Genomic DNA, 21,816 nt, shown 5'->3' with positions numbered 1-21,816 from the left:
TTTCTTAATCAGTCTGTCTTTCTTTAGATTCCTTATGGATGATCCATAGCACCCAACATGATTGATATAAGCAACAGAAAGAGACCACTGGTATCTAATGGAGTTACTGCTTTTTCATCAGCACTTGAAGAGCAACATTAATATTATTAGAGTGCAAAACCAGCTCAGATAGTTCTGCTGTGACTCTTTCTTAAAGACCTTTTCTCCACTTTGCAACAAGAAGTCATAACACCTCTACAGGATCATCCCCCAAGTCTTCTGGTTCCAAGGCAGCTTTTTGATTAATGCCTTAAGGAGAAGCAGAAAGCCTGGAGGGAATGTGAATCGTTCCCTTCTCTCTGTGGCAGAGTGGCATGAACTGCAGCTTTTCTTTCTGGAGGCATCCTGAGGAGGACTTGAGGGGGGCCCTGTTCATGGAGTCAAGGTGTGTCTTATCACACTAAGGAGCAACAACTGTGTCAAGTCATGGGACAAGTTCACAACATTTTATGCATGGGGAAAAGTTCAAGCCTCACTTTCACTGCTCCAGGGCAGAACTGACATAAATCTTCTTAGGGTGGTCCCTTCGGGAGGGTGGAGTAGGGATGGTTGGAGCCAATGCACTGAGAGGTAGTGCACAGTTTTGTCAGATATGGATGCCAAGACACTTTCTGAGGATGGGAATTTTGAGATAGAAAGGTACAAAGATGAGGGAACCAGGCTGGGGGACTGCATGATGGGACCCACAGCTCTTTTGCACCCGTTACTGGAACGGCTCACATCCAGTAAGGTTCTCCCATTATCTGTCTTGCTATCTGGCCCTGTATCCAATAGCTGATTCGTAGAATTGCTTAACCTCATGTTGCAAATGACAGAGCAAAAATCCGCTCATATATAACTGGAAAATGTTTTCTATTCAGTTATTTCATAGGTCATGACAAACATAATTAGAAAAATAAAACTAACATATTATTCTTCAAGTATGATTGAAATTGGCAAGGTGGACTAAAATTTGCCAAAGAAAAAGAGCACAGAGTTAACACATGGTAAAAATTTTTGCTCAGCAAATTTTTTTTTGAAAACAGAATTGATAAATTTAAAAATATAGGGCATGAACCCTTTTGTTTTCTATTAATCATGCATCAAGGAAAATATAGGGGCAGATACAAGACAACACAAAATTGGCTTCTCATCTTGAAGACACCAAGGTGGTGTCCAGTGCATCCCACTTGGGTTTTGACATCAGAGGCGTCAAACCTGAACAGATTACATACAACAGCTCTCTTGAATTCAAATATTGGAACATAGAAACAAGACAAAAATCCTGCAGTTGTCAATATATTTGACTAAAATGCTGCAAAGGTTTAGGGGAGGGGGAAGAGAAATCGAAGGGCCCAGATTCCTCAAAGGAACAGAATAAATGTGCCTGAATTAAAAGGGAGAAAATAACATGGACATTTGAATTTCAAAATACCTTCTGGAGTAATTTATTTATTTCTAACACTGATTTAACAGTAATAAATAAATATTCAAATACATGGAGGTCGTTTTTGGGAGTCTTCTGGAAAATCAAAAGATACTGGGAAAACCAAAGAAACATGAAACCAACAGCCCATTTAGGTTGAATAACATCTTTTAAACTAATGTGTTCTGTAAAAAAAAAAATAAATAAAAAATCCTCACTTTTAAGCAAATGAAAGTCCTCCTGAGAATCAACTATTTGCTTTAAATCTCCAGAGAGTCTCATAAAAACACACAAAGTATATTTTAAAGAGGAAAAAAGTTTTCTTTCTAAAATATAATTCCCACTTGGCCATTCATTAGCAGTGTAGGTAATGGACATAAAACAAAATATTTAGAAAATGGCTTCTGAAAATAAAGTGTTTGTGCACTACTTTCTACTTTTTTTTTTTTTTTTTTGCATTAACAACACTACTCTCTGTTAACCAGAGGTAAAATTATTTTAATATTAAGGGGCTTAATTCATACTCTAAAACCAAAAGCAGGATTTAAGAGAATATATTCCAAATGCTGTGGAAACACAGCTCTGATTTAATGGAAAATGTATAGTTAGTAGCCTTTAGAATGATTTGATGACATATCTCCTGAATAGGATGCAATTATTGACATACCACTGATACCCAGGAAAACAGCTGTCACCGCACACAAATCCTAAGTCTGTACAAGGGGTACTCATTTCTCTTTTTCCAGCACTCAACAGTATTGGCATTTAAAACCATATTATCTTGTCATAGCAGTTTTGCAATTTCTACTGCTACTGAGAATATATACCATGAAAAAAAAATGAATTGGTAAAATGAATAAACTTTAAGAATCCAATGCATGCATACCTTCTTAGAACTGGTTTGATCTTGGTTATTTCAAATCAAAACTTCAGAAAGACAGAGTAAGCAGTACCTGTTGATCAACATTTGCTGACTCTATGAAGTGCAGTGGAAATTACTATGCGTTTGTCACAAACTTGACACTCCAGTTCTAGGACTGTAATTAAACCTGCTGTTTAAATTATACTTGCTCAGTGCATCAGCTCGGTTTCTGCCCACTCTACAGGACCAGACATGTACGTGTATAAGCAAGAAAGCAGCTGGCTTTTGCTCACGTAGGTGGAGAACATTTTTCTCTAAGTTCAAAGGAGAAACTCAGGCAAATCGTACTTGTTGTACCTGCTTTTAGATGAGATTCTCCCCCCAACCTATTGCACTGATGATAGATGCAGAATTCTTATTTGCTACAGCTGTAACTCCACATTCACAAATTTTTTCAAAACCTCTCAACTGAGTTCTCAGGATTTCTGGATTCGGTAGGACCAGTTTTACAGTAACTGAGTGTATACATCCAAACCTGTGTATTCAGCCATAGGTATCTATTACAGAAGGAAGAACAGCAGCTATCATGTTGCATGAATACCTCTAGTGGATCCTCTTGATTTTCATGCCTTTACAGCTACAATTACTTTTACTTTCTAGACTCACATCAGCTGTATTTCTTGTTCTTGAAGGATGAATTTTCCAGAGTTCAAATATTTTGGAGAACTTCATGATTTCTACCATTTCTTAAAAGGAGTTTTTATCCCCAAATATCTAGCCAGAGAAGAAAAATATTTGGTACCAAAATATTATTTAAGGAGCAATAAGATGCAACTTTCGGTTTTCTGGTAAAAAAAGATTTTGTCTTATCTGCATCTCAGATTTCAAATATACCTACTGGTGCAGCATGCAGGCCAACCACATGACAAAATGTTTAACAAAGCTGCGCTGGTGAAAATGCCCTGTGTGAGGTTTTCTCATCGATCAGATACAAGTATCGCAGCTCAGAAGGTGCTCAGGGGAAGCAGCCTCTGTCATAAGCTCAGCATGATGTGTTTGGATACGTCTTTCTCAAGGCTCTTCCCACCCACATTAAAGACTGCAAATTTTCCACTCTTTTTTTATTGAAAAATGAGTTTTAAAAGAACTGAAAGGAATGTATCCATGCAGTTTAAAAGATGTGTTTGGCTGAGATGAGACAGTCTGGACCAGTGATTTGAAGGGGGAAGAGGTGTGGAGAGAGGGAAGGGAAAGAAAAAGTTCTGGGAGACCCTCTCCTTTTTTCTCTAAGAGCCTCAGGTTGTGGCTGGTTGTAAGAGGAAAGCATTTCCTGACTATTTCCAGTCTAGAAATGGAGAGAATAAAAAAATCCACATCAAGTGAAAAGTGTAACCCAGCTGGATATGTACCCCAAACCCTTAGGCCTTGAAGGAAATAGTAGGAGGTAGCTCTCCTTCCTTTTTTTCATCACTATTGGTATAAATATGTATGAAGAAAAAAAGATGGGAGAGGGGGAGAGGGGAGTAAGGGATGGGAAAGGAAAACTGAAGTTATTCTTGCATGCACCAATGAGCACATACAATCTCTGTAAAGTCAGGAATTACAGTGTCATGGCAAGCATCCCACCATCAGACAGGGGAGTTACAGTATTAGGGGAAAAAAAAACCATAAAAAAATGACCAAAACTGATGTATGAAAATCCAGCAGGGTTAACTATTTCATCTTCTCAGTCAAAGAGCTTATTTATTCCTTGTGATTTTTTGTTTGGTGAACAAAATGGGTCGAAATCATTATTCTGGTTTAAACAGAATGAGGATGTTGTGGTTTATTTTGTTTTGTTTTTGAAAGTATTATTAACTACTAATATCTGATCTATGTTGTCATACAGAAATCTGAGGCAATATTTTTGCTCTCAAAAGAAAAAAAGGGACCGCATCTAAAAATTTACAAATTAAACAACAGCAACAAAGGGATTAAGAAATTTAAAAGCACCGACATGCGGGAAAAGAAAAAAACCCAACAAAACAGATTTTTGCTGTGCTTTGAAATTAGATGGTGAACAGATGCTTCAAAAAGATAAAGGAGGGCTCTTTTCAGGCAGCAAAAGTTTTAGGCAGCCTTTGGTAGGACCAAAAGGCCTCTGATGCTAGATGAGAGAGGTGAGATCAGACAAAAGCTGTGTGAAAGCAAGGTGACTTTGAAAATGAGGGCCCTGCAGAAGAAAGAGAAATCTTTTGAGAGAGTTGCCACACATCTGTCCTGTTTATGTAGAACCACCTGCTTCCTACTACCACCTACTACTACTGCTAGCAAAGGAATAGATGGAGGGTCTTTGTCTTCTGGCTTAACTATCCTGTGTTTCCATCATCTCCACCCTGACAACTCCCTGTGCTCCACAGTTTCACAGGAATCATATCAGAAAGGCCCTTTTTTGGGGTCAGTTGTACACAACAAAACCTTTCCAATAAGCCAAAGCGATCTGGCAGAGATCTTGCTGGAGCACAGGCAGGGAACACCACACATCAGCTTCCAGACCATTTGCACAGGGCTCCACTCCGCTTGACTGGTGCTCAGGCTAAAAACATCTGCTTGAAATTTTTGTACACAGCATCTAAGATTTAAAATGTAAGTCGGCTTTCTGGATGTTTGAAAGCTAAATGAAACTGCCAGAAAGCCTGTAAAGATGAAAAAAACCAAACCCTCTTGAACCGATGACAATCTCTTCTCTTACTTTTCATTATACCATTACATTGCAAATAACGAACTTTTTCACTAAAAGACAACCAATGACAAAGAAATTCTAGGAAGAAGCAAGTTGAGCCTATTCAGCTGTTTGCTTGAAGTGGACGTTATAATTAGTTGGGAGCAAAAAATCCCCTTTATTAGCATATTAATCTTGTTGAACAGTATTCATCTTTTTCATATAATTGTATAGTGTGGAATTCCTTTATCGATCATTCAATTATAACACAGTGGGATTGTTGGAATTTAATCTAGGCACTCAAAACAAGGTTTCACTCCTCTTCCTTTCCCTTCACGTAAGGAATTTAGAAGGCTTTCGGCCATGTGCTATACAAATCAATGCCAGTGCTCTACCCATATTTTACTGTAGTCTAGTCAACGTAACAGATTTTCACCTTGCGTCCTAAGCCCATGGGACCCAGACTCCTTTAAGCAGAGCCCAGGGGAAAAGACTGCTAAGGGGGATTTTATCTACATTTTGCACGGATTTGAAGGAACTACTTTCAAGAACAGAGTTAAGTCAACTGCAGGGTTTTTTTTCAGTAAACACATCCTATCTTCATAAAAGATTTTAATTTGCCACCAACAACCCCAATTGCAAAAGCTTGTATTTTCTGTGGCAGTATTTTTTTGTTGTTTTGAAGGATTAGTAATTTTTGACCAAAAAAACTGGCAAAACAAGGTGCCAAATGGGAGGGAAAGGGATGGAAAACAAAAAGAGATGTTGTGACTGATTTTTTATTTAATTATTTTTAGTTTGTGAGTTTATGATGCCTCCCAGGAGTTAGGTTTTCCATCCTACTTCGAGAATGAAAAATGTGTTGAAATACTATAAATTTCCACTGCATTAAAGGATTACTTCTCTACCATGACCAGTCAGAAAAAACCTGTCTATGTTCAGAAAGCACTATGGATTTGCCTATGTTGCAGCAACCATTAATACAAACCTTGCCTTATCTTGGGGTACTAGTAAGAGGATCAGCCCTCCTTCTGATTCCCCCCAGCAGTTTTTGGAAGGACCGCTCAGGGATCACACTGCCAGCTTCTTTTTCCACTTCCCAAGGGAACCTTAAGCCTTGGCTTTGCTTCAGTCCTTCGCTTTGGCAAACACTTTGGGTTAGCATGCCATCACATCTTTCGAATAAAGATGCCAACCACGCCTAAGGGTGGCCAGATGTGACATGTTAAATGTGGCTGAGGAATTATAAAGGGCTGGGCAAGATTTAATACAAGCTGTGACTTCACTCGTTAAGCTGACAGTGAGAAGAAACCAGTACTTGTGGTGACAGAGCGGTTCTGTCACCCTTGGCTTTGATTTTCTAACAGAACAATTTGGAGAGAAATACTAAATGTAGTCTAAAGGCAGGGTATGGCTAAGAAGGCAGAGATACTATTCTGGTTTACAGATAAGGAGGACAGCATGGCAGTTTGTTCTCTGTTTGAGTTTCAAATGCAGCACACCACTGTAGGGGGATGGGTGCTTGGATGAAGTTTCACCTCTGCATCTCTGAAAATAACATGTAGAGACCTGGAAATGGGTAAGATGACAGTTCTTTCTTTTTCACATTGTGTTGCAATAACAAAAGGTATAGCCGAGTTCCTGGTGAGGTAAAAATTTACAGGAGGGATAGGGTACCTTCACTGAAGATAGCAGAGAAACTCTGCATCTGTGTGGGATCACAGCTCTGCTTTGTACAGTGATTGCTGTTAAACAGTTTAAAAGAGCACACATAAGTGGTAGTGTGTCTTCTCACAGAGAAATGTCTGCTGCAGCTAGGAGGAATTAACCGACTTATCCTGGCACTTTCTTGCATGTCAATGTCTAACTTTTTAATCACAACCACCCTGCGTAATATGGAAATTAAGAACAACATCATTTCCCAGTAATTACCAGAAACATACACATTTTCCAACAGGGTGACATTATGTCATGAATTCCCTTGTCAAGAGGAAAAAAAGACAAAACATATCATACTTGTTTGAGAAGGCAACGTGATAGATTTGTCATGAGGGTAATCATCTATATAAAAAAAAAATTCACTATTATCAACTTCCTGAATTTCTGAAAAGGGATTCATTTTCTGCCTGAGCTAATAATGAACATTTTTCTTCTATTCATCATCTTCAGTTATTTTCTCTCTTGAGATTCATTTATCAGTAACTACTGAACCCAAGAAATAAAAAATAGGCAACATCCCCTTTTGAAGTAATGGCTTAGAAGACTATTAAATCAAGAGGCAAAAGATGGATTTATAAGATACATGTTCTAAATTCTTGTAACAGCTGCAGGTTTTTCACAGGGCATCTGCACAGTGAGTTTAGTAAAGGTATTGGGGAAAGTAAGTTCATCCTATGACAGCACAAAGCAGTGAACAGTAAATTTGGGTTGGTTTTTTTATTTTTATTATTTTTTTTAATTTTCAGATCAAACTCACAATAAAAGGAATGAAATAGCAGAAATAATGAGATCAATGGCACTATAAAGTGCAATTCATGTTGCAGGAATTAGTCTAGGATGATAGATCAAGCACATTTTAAATCTAAAATAGCCCACGTTAAAGCAGATCATACAGATGCTTGATGCCTTGTGAACCGTTCTGCCCATGCACAGCTCTCAGTTGTCAGAGCCTTGCCTGGTGCGCTGATTGACTATTTTGTGCTCTCAAGATATGGAGTGACAGCCATGCTGGGGGTGAATGGCCCCAAATGCTTTTCCTACAGTACAGTGGGACCTGAGGCTCCCCTGAGGATCTCAGAGTGCCAGGGTTGCTGAGCTTTCTCTGCTGCCAGCATCCCTGCTCTTTGGCAGAGCTAAGAAATGGGGCATTTCTGGAGGTGAACGGAGGAAGACAAGGGATTTGCACTTTAATTCTTCTCTTGCAAATTCTGCTGTTACATTGTCTTGTTACCCCTACTTGTATTTTCCAACAAAATGAGTCCTCCTATCATCAGGCTGTGGAAACAGGGGAAAAGATCCCTTACAGACAGGAGATGGAAAGAGTAGGGTTTTCTTCTTTACTTTTGAGTAGGATGGAGAGGAGACCTCCTCAGATTCATTCCCTCTTACCTCAGCCTTTGCTCAACCTTTTCTGACGTGCCAGGTAAAAGCCATACAAACAATTGCTGTTGGAGGTGCTTGCCTGATGCTAATGGACGTGCTTTTGCAAGGTTGTTGCGTAAGAGCATTCAGATCACTCACTTTGGTCCTGGCAAAGGTCTCTGGGCAAATCAACCAGTCTAACTTCCAGGAGAAGACTCCTGAGAGGTGTGCTTCACCAACACCAGAACACTAGGATTCCCATCAAGGTACAGGTTTCTGACATTAATTGGTTCCATACTTTCCATGCTGTGTCACTGGGATGCTGTCCAAACACAGCTTCTCGCTCTAACTTGCTATGCTAAAGCAAGCGTATGGGATTTGAGAGATTACTCTTTTAGATTCTAGCTTGTTGGTCTGAAGCCAAAATGCAGACAACACCTATGAAGTCCCAAAGCTAAGCAGTTTTACTACGCAAGCTGCTCTCTGTGCAGGAGAGGCTCAATTTCACTGGCTTGCAAAGCTGATAGCAAAGCACAGACCCTTTCCGATTTATTTCCACAGTGTTTCCAAAGCCATGGGGCAGCAGAAGGGAATGGGTGTAAATTCAGTCTCCACATTTGGGCAGTGTGACAATATGCTTTTTTTTGTTTTTTATGAAGTCAACAGTCCGTATGGATGTTCCTTTAGTTAAGCCAGTACAGAGGCTTTCCTCTACAGACAAAACTCATGGGTTCCCTACTTAGGAAGCAGAGACAGCTTTCAATAGCAAATTCACATCTCAGTGTCGTATGAACTAAGAACAGGAGTGGAGGAGGAGCAGAGGCTTCAACATCTGGTATTAATGGCATGAAATCATGTCACAGGTCAGCAAAACAATTTCATTCACTAGGTGATTTCTTGACACTGATTGCTGTAACATAGAGTTGCCAAGAAGCCCCGCTATCCCTAGGCAGCACCCTAGAAGTAAATACTCACAGCTGTTTCTACAATTTTGCATAGTGGGTATTGAAATGGATTCTCTGCTTAACATAGCAGACAGCTAACAGGAACAAAGCATGAAATCAAATTCCATCAATCCCTTAAATTTGTTTATGCAACCCATTGTTACTGCTCAAAGAACAGCTTTGGCAGGCAAAGGGCACGACAAAATGTAGCCTTAGTTTATACAGAGCAATTTTTCCCATCTGCCATTTTTTTTAGTCAGTTGTTTTACATTGATTTCTCTCCACGCAGTTCCAAGTTTAACCCAGGCACAGCTGCATTGATCCAAGAAAGCTGAAGTAATTTGTCTCTTCTAGTGAAGCAGAAATGGGGCAGGAGACAGTACCTATCACCGTTTTTCTGGTAGGAATATGTTAGAAGCTCTTTCCTGTAGCACTGATGTAGATCAAACCTGCACTTACGGCTTTTCATACAAATATTTCTGGTAATTCCATTTTATCTCTGGCAAGTGAGATGAAATTCACACCGAGGAGCATGTTCTCAGGTAACTCTTTCCTTCAGATGGGAATGAGCTGACTCAGCACATGAATTAAGGAATCACAACTATGTGGTGCCATATCACAGCCCTTAGATTTATAAAGGAGCTTTTGCATTAAACAGAAGCAGCATTGCTTGGGCTTTACAAGAAAGGGATTTGACCTGTGCCTACCTGGAGCCCCACTTCATTTATTTGCTGAACTGGCACACGGGATGTGCCCTACAGGTCATTCTCAGTGGTCACAAGTGTCTATTCATTCCTGTGGGGTCCCTTCTTCAAAGCCCTTCTGGTCACTGCACAGTCATGAAAGAGAAATTGTAAGCAGCTGGTGTAATCATGGCAACAGAGCATCTATCATAGAATCATTTAGGTTGGAAAAGACCTTCAAGATCATCGAGTCCAACTGTAAACCTAACACTGCCAAGTATACCACCAATCCATGTTCCCGAGTGCCACATCCATAAATCCTCCAAACACCTCCAGGGATGGTGACCCAACCACCCCTTGAGAAGAGCAGAGGCTGTTGACCTTAGTAAAGCGGAATATGAAATGGAGATCTGCTCTCACCAAGCAGAGGGAAGAACAGTGAGTTAAAAACATCTCTCTGTAGGATGACCACAAGGACACCCAAATTAAAGTGTGGTTGAAACAGTGAGGTTCAGGGCTGCCTGTAACCAGTAAGGCTCAGAAGGTTCCTCTCAGTCCTTTTGTTTCTATGGTAGCAGTAGCCCTGACATGAGAAATTCCCAGTGGCACAGGACTACTACAGAGACACTTTAAAAAAGTAAAACGTAAACGATATAAATCATTATATGCTGTCAAGGAATTAATCGGGCTTAATTTTAAAGCTTTTCAATGAGGAGGCTCCACTGTAACAGTAAATGCTGTTAGAAAGCGTGATCACTTCTATTCATAGCCACCTTTCAATGAACTCTGAAGTCAGATGAAATACAGTGAGTTTTATTTACCAGCAAAGCTTCATGGCAGATAAAATGTCAACTGCAAGAAACCTGCAATTCTTTTTTAATAATGAGTATTGTTAGATTATGGTGTGCCAGAAGAAGATGCCCAGGGAATATCCCCCTGAACATTTCATCCTCCCTGGAATATGCTTTTGTGAGATAAGTCATAATAAATATAATGTGCCAATTATCAAACCTATTGGGAAAGAGCAGGTACACGAACAACTTGGTACAAATATAAGAGAACCTGCTGACAGGCATGGACGGTTTAAATGCTGATTCCAGTCAGAACACCACAGGTAAAGGCCAGGCACGTAGCCCAATTGTATAATATCTGTAAATTGTTCTCTTGCTGTTGACAGGAATGACTGACAATGGTAAATCACTTTTTACAACGCCTGATACAAAAATTCAGGAATTATCAGAATGGCCAGCAGAAAACTGCAGGAAAAAGGCTCAAACAGGCAACTGACAGAAGCCCCAAAAGACTGATACTAGCTGAGAAATGCAAAATATATCTTTTTAATACTTTAAGCATGCCATCAATGAAGGGCATGAAGTGACCCATGTTTTAAAGGTCAAAAGACTACCTGGTTTATTCTTCCAACTAGAGACTTCTAATATATTAAGAGAGTCAGCTGTTTTTTCTTTGAAAGGGGTTAAGAGCATGATTCACATTTTCATTTTGCTGAGCACCCAGCCAGAATGTTCTTCCCTTCTCCCATTTGGATAGCTGTCATCAGACACAGCTTCTCTATCTGCTCCCAAACTCCCAAACCAAGCTGTCAAAGGTCTCCCCATTAGCTAAGCATATAAGAAAAAAGCTCCAACGGTTTCCAAGAGGAGAATGATAGACAAGATGTTGAGTGGTAAATGAAGGTATTTGGAATACATTTGTGTACGTACACTTTGTCATTCGCTACTCAGCGCATCTCCAGCTCAAAGGAATGGATTCCCTTACGCAGCAGCAGCAGCTGTTATTGCTTGGATTGTAAATAGTCATAAGCCATATGGTGTGGCAGAAGAAAAAAAGCTTCATGCTTTCTCACATGGACAAATATTATTATTGCAAAGCATAAACACATCAATATATGTGTCTTTTCTCTGGGGAAGCATATAGCCTTCAACCTGATTCTAAACAAATTAACAGCTTCCAGATGAGCAGATTACCTGTAAATATTGGGTTTGGGTTTCCAGAATTTGGGTGACTTGACAGAAAACAAATGTAGATGTGCAGTGGATACAGTACTTTCAGTTCTATAGATTGGATGGAAAATAAATGTAAATATAAATATAGGTAGTAAAATAGGAGTGAAAATTAGGAGGAAGAGAAAAAAAGGACATTCTATATGTAACTACTATGGAAAAATATGTTTCAGTATCTTTTGCTATCTACTGCCTAACTACATAACAAACAGTGGGACTCCGTCATATCATGCAAATGGATCAGCAGTTTCTTCACATGTGAATTTGAACTTTCCACCTGGTCAGTGATGGGTAAAGCTTTTCAGATGTTGGTGCATTGTATGCAGATAAGAATAGTCCTCTTAAAAACGGTTGGACCTCTGCTTGGCAAGGGAAGCTGGCTACAATCAGCATTTCCAGAACTTGAAACAAGGAGAAGACACAGCCCACTCCCTTGCTGCACCCAACCTTACAAATAAGGCTTTCCCTCCTCTGCCTCTGAGACTGCAGAAGATCTGTTGAGTTCAGAAGGGTTGCTTACTTTTTAAATCATGATTTCTTCAGCATTCATGTTTAAAACCTACTAATGCTTTTACTTATGATATTGCTAAAGCACTTTTTAGCTAATCTTTTTACTTTAAGCACTTTAATTAAAGGAAAGTGTGATCACTCCTTCCATTGTATGGTGAAGCTGGCCACACAGTTAACTTATGGTTTTGCAGAGCCAAGTTTCTGAACTACATCCCAAAAAACTTAGCTGAGTGATGCTGCACTTGCCAATAGCGAACACTGGCACATCCTACTCCTATGGTTAGACAGGCCCCATGAACCCATGACCTGGCAATTAGTGTTTTTTCTGTTGTACTCACCTTCTCTCGGCCTGTTTCAAACACCGCATTGACACCAAGTGGCACGTTACAGCAACTCTGAATTTATACAAAGAACCCCCCCTTCACTAAGAGATTTTGTTGATAACTAACTGCATCCCAAATGAAATCATCCAGCAGATGATAAGGATGGTAGGGCACTCCTGAGCCTGCAAGAGTGATGCCCAGATTCAGGACACCAGCAGCCACCAAGGGAAGTCAAGAGACCTGCCACATTCATCAGCCTTTGTTGAAAGTCACAGTTCAAACCTGACCCATAGATACAAAAAGAGGAAGAAAATCAGTGTCCAACAGGAACTGAGGGGAAACGACTACCCTAATCTTTCCACAGGATTTGGTTGCCCTGCATCAAACCACCATTTTGCTCTAATGACCTCCCTTCCACTCCCCACTATTCAACGTAAGATGACTATAGGATTAAATATTTTCTACCCCTGTTACACTTTCTATCCCAAGATGTTTAGCCACATTCTGGTTGTCATGTATTTCTTCACCAAAACTCAGAACTGGAACTGAGGTAAGCAAAACGCCTGAGATTAGGAGAACAGGTCCACTACTGTCTTTGAAGTATTAGCATGCCTCAAAGTGTTTTCTTCTTTTTGTCTTTGACAGGGGACGTGGCTCAGTCCAATGATCCAATATGGACTAGCTATTGTGACTCACTCTTACCAAGCTGGCTAGATAACCCCATCCTCAAGGCACACGGGAAACCAGCTCCTCAACTTCCAGCACTGAGATACTCTGCAGGGCAACTTGAGAATCCCCTCCAGATCTTAGCTCAGCACAGCAATGTTACTGCAGACCTCACTAACAATGCAGACACTGGCATATCTTCTTCATGACAATCAGGTGGCTTCTTCCACAGGAATGCAATGCATTTGCTTTTTTATTTTGAAATTACAACCAATATTTCCAGGCATCTTTCTTGTGAAAGCCTTCCTGAAAATTAGAATGTTCACACAACCATAGCCCTATTTTTCAAAAAAACATTTTTGCTCCTTTGGACATTTTAAATTATTAAGCTGTATTCAAGTGCAAAAAACAATGAAGAAAATTGCATTGTCCTACAAGCAATGCTCTGTGACAGGAAAACGTTAGGACATGTGGCCGCTTATTTGAAAACTTGATTTGAAGAGATAGGAAATCCTGTAGACAGAAGTTTTCATTGCATCTTCTTCATGTAGTGTTTATAAAGCTCAGCTCTCAGTGCAGAGCGAGCTCACCTGAGAAGAGAGTACAGTCAGATGAAGACAGAAGTGCTACTATTCTGGGAGAAAGGCAGTAGAAAAATCCAGTCACTGCACAAAAAGAACAAGCTGAGCTGCTCTCTTAGTTTTATTTTTAAAGAGATATTTAAACGAATTAGCAAACCAAGAAGGAGACGGTGTTTCCAAAGCTGTCACTGGACACAAGCTCTTGTGAAAGAACTAAATTACAAAGGTCACTTCCATGCCTGGGAACCCACTCAATATACATGTTCAGACAAGCACGGATGTTATCTTTACCCACAAGACTCTTGGTTTACAACCAGATCGCATGATCATGGCCTAAAGGTTCAACAGGATGATCATTTGCACTTGCAAACCTGCTGTCATGAGCTAATGATGTTTGTATCACATACACAAGATAGCAAAATGAAGAACTCCATAGCTTGCAAACTTGAACTAAATTATATGGAAAAAGATCAGCTTAACTCATACATCTCTGAAATGCAGGTTGTTTTAAGTACTCCTGTATTTTCAGCAGTTGGACAGCCAAACGGTTACTTTAGTTGCCTTTTCTGAAACAAGGAAATACAAATAAGTCCCTGCAAATGTGAAGAAGTTGTATGTTAACCACTTTCTCCAAATTGCAGTGTTGCCTATGGAGGAAAGACCTAGAGATGGCTGAAACGGTGTCATCAAAGACTAAATACACCAATGGAGTAAGAATAATAGCAGCCCTGTGAAGGAGACAAAAATTACTGCTATTTTAAAAATACGGAAATGGAAAGATTTTGCAGGGGTATGTTACTACATGAATAAAGTACAATTCACTTTGTAAGCAAGTGCAGTAAAATTGGCTGTACGGTGGCTCCCTTAAATTCGTCTAAGGCTGCCTGTGGCAGTGCCCGAGATGATAAGCTGATAAGCCAGACACACTGATTATACGCTTTACAGCTAGATCACGCTGCCTCTCTCCCTCAGAAAAAAAAAAAAAAAAAAGTGTTCCTTAAGTTACTTTAGAAAACCTCTAGTTGATTTTTTTCTTTTCATCAGGCTAATATGAATGTTCTGATTACCATCAGCAACAAGAGAAGGCACAATAAAGTTTACTTGTCCTAACCTGCAGCTATGCATGTGGTTACCTCCCTATACTTAAGCAGCATTATTTTGTCTGGCCTTTTTACTCTTCTGGGCAAGACCTGGACTTAAAAACTCCCACCCTCCCTGTTTGGATGAAATCAATAATTCAATGACTGAAATATTATTTGCATTTTGATGGCAAAAAAGAGAAAAAAAGAAACAAAAGAAAATGGCTACTTACAGAACATGCAGAGTACAGTTAACACAGAGAATACAGTTCCCAGAAAGGGAACAATCACAATAAGTCCTTTAAAAAGTTTCCCCCCATCTGAAATAAGTTTAGGTTTTGATTTTATTTTTCCTTTTTTTAAAGTAAAAATGCACTCTTAAAATATCTAGATAGCAAACCCACAAATGATTTTGAAAACTTAGGTTGCTATTATGTTAAAAGCAGCTGCTTAGACAAAATGCATCTATTTAATGAGCTGACATGTTTCCCCTTCAGGAGTCAGATGAACTAACTGTGAATCAGATTTGTATCTTGATATTAAAAGAGAAATCACATTCCAGTTTCCCATGGAACACGACAGCAAGCATGCCTGTTACTGTCTCACCCCTTCTTTAATCATTATGTTATGTTTTCCACTTAATAAAAAACATAACTGCAGTCAGAATACCAAAATCACTTCCATCTTAGTTTTCAGAAACTGCTGAATAAAACTCGGAACAAAAATAATCCCTCCTTCCCCCCTCACATGGTTTACTCACCATCACTTTATTCCAAAACTCAGTTTCACCTGAAAAATGATCCATGACAATGAAATTATATCTTCCTTGTCAAAAGTATCACTCCAATCATTTAAAGTCCTGAATGAAGAAAAGGAAACATTGTGCTCCACAGAGCGCTCTAAACACGCACTGTTGTTTTCGCTGATGCAATGAGGCTTCTAAGCAAACGAGTTTGCAGGCAAGCTGGGTAGTGGCATTTTCCTTATGATTCAAAAGTGAAGAATGCCTCAGCTAACTGAATGCTTGCATAACATATAATAAAGGAACTCAAGGATTCATACACGTCTCTAACATAATAATTTGTAAAACTTCAACTCATATTAACATCTATAACTCTGCCACACCTCAGAAATGACGTGCCAGATAGAAACTTTTACTGGGTGCTATGTGCAGCCAAGAGAAAGATAGCTTCAAGCCAGAGGCTTGTATTTAAAAGTCTCTGAAGTGTAAGTCCCTAAGGTGTATGAAGTTACATTCTATGTGTGAAACGTAACTGTGGATTCCTGCTCGCTACATATATAAATATCATAAAGTTCATCGTAAGCCACACGTTAAAAGCATCTAGTCTGCTACAATGAGTTACTGGATTAATGCACAAAACTATTGCGATAGGAAGAAGTTACAAATACATATTTACATGCACTTACAATTGCCGCTTTCAACAATTACAACATGCCCCCCCCCCCCCCCCCCCCCCGAACTCAAGAAAAGCACAGAAGAATTTGCAGTGCATTTTTTGAGAAATGGGGGTAACAAGAACAAGGGACAATCTAAATGCTGCATTTTCTTTTCCACAGCCACGCAGACCTGTTTGTGCCCTGAGAGGCTGAGTAGCTTAGTAACAACTCTCTGCAGTAAATTGAAAAGGGGGAAATATGGAAGAACCTAATGACCACCTGTTAGTTGCGAGGCTTCAGCGCAAGATTTGTCACTTATTTCATCTGCCTATCTTTAACATTTTCATTCTGCTGCCTTCACAGCTAAACCTTGTGCTCGTTCAAAAGCTTTCAGGTCCCAGACTAAAAATTTCACTCCAAGCAAATAAATGCTGTTGCAGACCTTTACACGGCCATCAAGCCCTCACCTGATGCATCAGACAACCTTTTCTCTTTTGCAAGCTTTTTCTTTTTCTGACACATTGAGGTCTGAGGTAATACTCACTCTACCTCTTGATGTTTCCTAATGACCTGGGACCACTGCACGTGCTGCAGCCCTCACTGCCATGGAAACTGCCGAGACAATCCAGATGAAAGTTCTCCACAGCTTTGGAGTTGTGTTAATATTTAAAAGTTTACATTTTCTGCCAAGCTTCTATCTCTAACATCTTCCTCTGATGCCCTTGCTGCGCTTGCAGACTCTTCTTGTAACTACGAGAAGTAAGAACGTGGATGGGAGCAGGAAGCAGTTCCCGGGGGAGCCTGGGCAGCCTCCGCTGGGGCCAGGCCAGCCTGTCTGGGGGGCGGTTTGTGCTCACGGCTGGAGGGGACCCTCGGCAGCTGGGCTGTGAAACGCCTACATGGTGGGTTTTGCTGGGCAAGGAAGTAGTAATGCTATCACCCCATTAAATCATTAAAAATGTAGGCAAAGCCTTCCACCTTCATACCACTTAGGAAATTCTACCTATATATAATACCTAATATAATACGCATACAATAGTGTAGTATCTACCCTACCATAGCCTGAACCAGTTACGCACTTTCAGACAGCATTTAATTACATCGGTGGGACAAAATGAAAAGAATAAAAATGCTGTGTTTACACCCAATAGAGTCACCCAGGCCAGTAAAAAACTCATATGGGACTCTGACTGCACACTTTGGCCTGGGATATACTTGTGCTGTTTAACACACTGATCAACATTTACCATCCGATGATCTGATTTCAGATTTCCCCAGACTGTGTCATCCCCAAACAATATGGGATAAATGTAGATGCACCTTTAATCAGCACTTATTCCCAGTTAATCACTTCAGCGTTCTACTTATACAAACACAATGATATAAAACAGGATGCCAATCATCTGTCCAGAAACAAATAATTACAAAGGATGTCGTTCAGCAATAAATCTATTATTAGTGCTTTTCAAGCTCTTTGATTTGCAAAAAGTAGCAAACTGTTCCTCATCGGCATGTATGTTTTTCCTGCTTTATTCTGTGAATCCTGCAACTTGGAAAATGAATATAATTCTTCTGGCATTTTGTGGAACACAGACATCTTTGTCCTATTGCAAAGGACCTTTAACCTTCTGGGCTTTCCAGTTACAACGAGGATGTCTCCAATACTTTATCTGTTGTTTTGAACCATGTACACTGAATCCAGTGGGTTGGAAATATGTCCTGTCACTGAGCTCCACTGTAAGCTCTAAGGAATTTTTGTAAATCCATTACTTTGCCATGATAATGCTACTTTATTTTACTCTGTTATTTTAAGGAGCATCTGAATTTGTGTCATGAAATTTAATTTATATGGAAAATTACCTCATCTTACATTAGTTATTTCAAAAACTAGAAAACAATTTCAACAGTTGGAAATACTCTGGTGCAAAACTGCAGTGAAAACGCGAAGTTACTGAGTTCTTTGTTTCAAACTAATATTTGGAGGGGGAGGGTGAAAAAGAAGAGCAAAGGGCGAGAGATGGCAACTTGTGCACTACTGGATCCTATAAGCAGGAACTTGGGATAGATATGGCAAGGAAAACCACAGAGGTGAAATGGTACACAGTAGAAACCATCTTTAAAAGTCTATTTTCTTCTTTTTTTTCCCTTTGATTCTTGTGCTACACAGCATAAAATCTTCCATCAGGATCATAATAAACATCTATCAAAGATCTTTCTCTGCTACCTTAGCAGAAGACCAAATAATTCAGAGACCAGTTGAAGTTCAATTACACTTTTCTGCAGTAAGCCAGAAAAAGGTGAAAAGTAAATCACCTTTATGTACCCTTCCTGAAGTTCTTTTATATTGATCCCCCCACCCGAAAACACGTTTTGAACAGTTTCACATGCCCATCATCTAGCTCCATGCTTTTGCCTGTACTATGCAGGACCCAACCCTCAACTTTATATTTTAATTTCAATACCTATGTACATAGCTACATGTTAAAATCATGCACTTGCACTATTTTTTTATAAATGTTTTTCCTTAGAGCTTCAGCACACTTTACCTGCTTTGATTTGTGAGAAAGATTTCTGAGGGTTGGTTCCTGCAGCAAGTGTAAGCATATTCTGATTTTAATGACCTATTTCTGAAGCAGACCTCGGTACTGCAGCCACATACTAATGGGTGATCTCTCTCAGCTGTGGAAATGCAGCAACTCACCCCAGCAAAGGGTCTTTTTTACCTGTGGGTGTAACACTGCAGGTTTCCCTTGTCCCGTGTGTGATTAAGACAGCCCACTGTGATAGTACTGTGCTCAGTACAACATGCACACATTTCTCTGTCCCAAAATTTAAATCACATTATTCTCCAGCACCTTGACTCCAATCTGGCAAGGCAGAAAAATATTTCATGTCTGGTTTACTGGGTGAGGTCTGGCTTTTGCCACATGAAATAAGGTTGCAGCTGGACTTCTATTGACTGATGAAGTCTTAGACTGGCACAGGCGTCCATCAGCCGGAAGGTTAGGATCTGAAGTGAAATTCTTCTAACTGCTGACACAAGCACATGCATTGGTTAATATAACAGTTAATAATTTTGGACTTCACTAAAAGCAAATTATGTGCTCCTGGAAGGCAAGCAGCTGACTTGCAGCAGAGGTCTATGTCTCCTGCAGCTCTTTGGAGAAAAGCCCTGATGACCAACAAAACTATTTTTAACTGCCCCATAAGTATTAACAAAACTGAGATTACCACTGTAGAAAGTATCCTGTCTCCTATTGTTACACCATTGTGGCCTCTGAACTTGCTTATTCAAGTTGTAATCAAGTATGGCTTTTAAACTGGTGGCAACTGGAACCACAAATATGTTTAGATTTGGTCAAGCTGAATACCGATCTTAAAAAATCTAAAAATATTTGTTGTTGCACATAGCAATCCAGCCACACTCATGTCCTGGGCACAGGCAGAGCCTCCAGGGGACAGGGCAACACCTAACACCGTCACTAAAACAGCTGGAGCAGAGCTTTGCCATACACATGTAACCTGCCAGCACCTTGCTTCCTACTTCCAACTGCCTATTTCATGACTGCTGATCACACTCCCCGAACAGGGCTTGATGAAGTTATTCCAGGACATGGCATCAGTAGTTTGATATTCTTTGTTTTAATGGCCTTCAGCAACTTTCCAGCTAAGGAGCACTGTGTACGGTGAGTCTGATTCGAATGAGCAGCATCAGAAACCTGGCTTAGTCCTTCTCCCACTTTATGCACAAATGAGTGCTGTCAGGTCAAAGCCTTATCTGCAGCAATGCAGGGTGCGCCTCACTTTGTGATGCGGAGCGGAATGTAAGGCACGTTGTAGCCCTCACTTCACTCAGGTTTGTAAGAAATGCCACTTCACAGAAGAAGCGATTACAGATTTGGAAATTATATAAAGTGGCTGAACCCCTCCAGTGTACACTTTAGGGGAACTATAACATAAATACAGAATATTGCACAGCAAGCAATGAAAGGACAACTGAAAGATTCATAACCTGCAATACTAATCAAATAATCAAGCCCTTATAAAATAACATCTAACACCAGCTGACACTGGGAGCTGACTACCTCCCCAATCAGTGCTAAATAATGCATCCATAACAATTGCCTCACTTGATTATGTTAATGTAATTGATACCAGATGCAATTCAAAGATTGTTAGACTCAATGAGTATTCTTCATTAATGCCAATGGAATTTGTATCAGACTCATCAAGTTAAAATACAAGACAGGAGCTGGAAGTGTAGCAGAGGCATAAGCAGCAATCTTAAAACAAAAAGCCAGGTTATAGATCTTACCTATTAAAAATTCTTGTATGCTCACTATGTACCATGGTAGAAGATCCTTGAAAATAACTGTTTTGGATTGTTTGTGACAAAGGTAAGCAGTCAAACACAACCCTTCTGTAAGTCCCCACTGTTACCTGTGCATGATCTTCTTTGTCACTTCAAAATACCCTTTGGGTCACAAAATACCAGGAGAGTTTTGATCATAAGATCCTACCGTTCCGAACTGTCTAATACCGGATTCATTTTTATAGCTGAGAATTATCACATGAAATGGTAACTACAAAGTCTGAGAGGTTAGGGGAATTCTTTTTCGTGTTTAGTACAGATCACTACAGGGGAATACAACACCAAGGACTCTGGTAATTGATAAAATAATGAGGAAATGGGACAAAAAGGTCTCCAGCATCTCTAACAGTGACTCCAAATGCAAACTATATAGTAAACTAGTAAATCCGGACATAGCTATGCTAAAGAGACCTTAAATTTTACCAGTTGTCCTTGCTTGTTATGCTACAGAGATCTGTGGGGATCAGAACAAAATTTGGCTAGGAAAAACTTTATCACCCCTTTACTACATTTTCTTCAGTCCCTGTTTTCATTAATTTACAACACTATAACAGCATGGAGTCTTCAGAGGAGCTGGGACACTAAGTAAGGACCATAAAGTTCATGGCAGGTTTGCAAATTCAAACCAGAGGTCAGCATCTTCACCCTCCAGGAACCCATACACAGGTCTTCAGCATCAACAAATGCCAAAACTTCGTCATGTTCCCAGATACTTCTGCCAAAGTGGAGGAGCAGGGAAATGTTGCTTTTCATTTTCTAACTATGCTTCCCCCCCCGCCCTCCTCCTTCCTCCTCCTTGCAGGAACAACGCTGCTTTTTGAAATCAGCATGCTGACAGGAAGAGTTCCCATCACGCTCTTCCTCTTTATAGATCCTGTAGCAGAAAACCCTGGCATGAATAAAAATCTGCAGTAGCAGGAGTCCTTTCACAGCTGAAACAAAGCTGGGACATCAAGATCAACTCCTATGTGAGCTGTGAGAAACATTTAAGAAATGTTGCAAGTAGAGGAGCAGGAAGTCATTCCCCTGGATCAGATCTATGGTCTCTGGGGCTGCGAGGCAGAGGTAGCAGATGGCGCTGCTCTCCATGTGGAGCCAGTCTTAACTCAAGACGTTTATCTGTGCACACACATCCCATGCACAGAACATGA

The 21,816-nt window shown here is 40.0% G+C and overlaps 1 protein-coding gene across 5 annotated transcripts in view; it reads right to left on the bottom strand.

The window, feature by feature from the left end:
- The window catches only part of LOC130151160 (SAM and SH3 domain-containing protein 1-like), a 569,478-nt gene that overhangs the window by 183,161 nt on the left and 364,501 nt on the right, over positions 1-21,816 (bottom strand). The window contains exon 1 of one of the 5 annotated variants that reach the window (XM_056342996.1): positions 15,656-15,672. The exons of the other annotated variants lie outside the window; for them this stretch is intronic. Coding sequence (XP_056198971.1) covers positions 15,656-15,658 — 3 coding nt within the window. The 5' untranslated portion in view covers positions 15,659-15,672. Of the gene's footprint in view, positions 1-15,655; positions 15,673-21,816 lie in introns of those variants that run through there. 5 annotated transcript variants of the gene reach the window in all.

Source organism: Falco biarmicus, chromosome 6 (assembly GCF_023638135.1).
Source record: "Falco biarmicus isolate bFalBia1 chromosome 6, bFalBia1.pri, whole genome shotgun sequence".
NCBI lineage: Eukaryota > Metazoa > Chordata > Aves > Falconiformes > Falconidae > Falco > Falco biarmicus.
The sequence above is the reverse complement of the archived record's forward strand: the minus strand, read 5'-3'. Positions and strand labels throughout refer to the sequence as shown.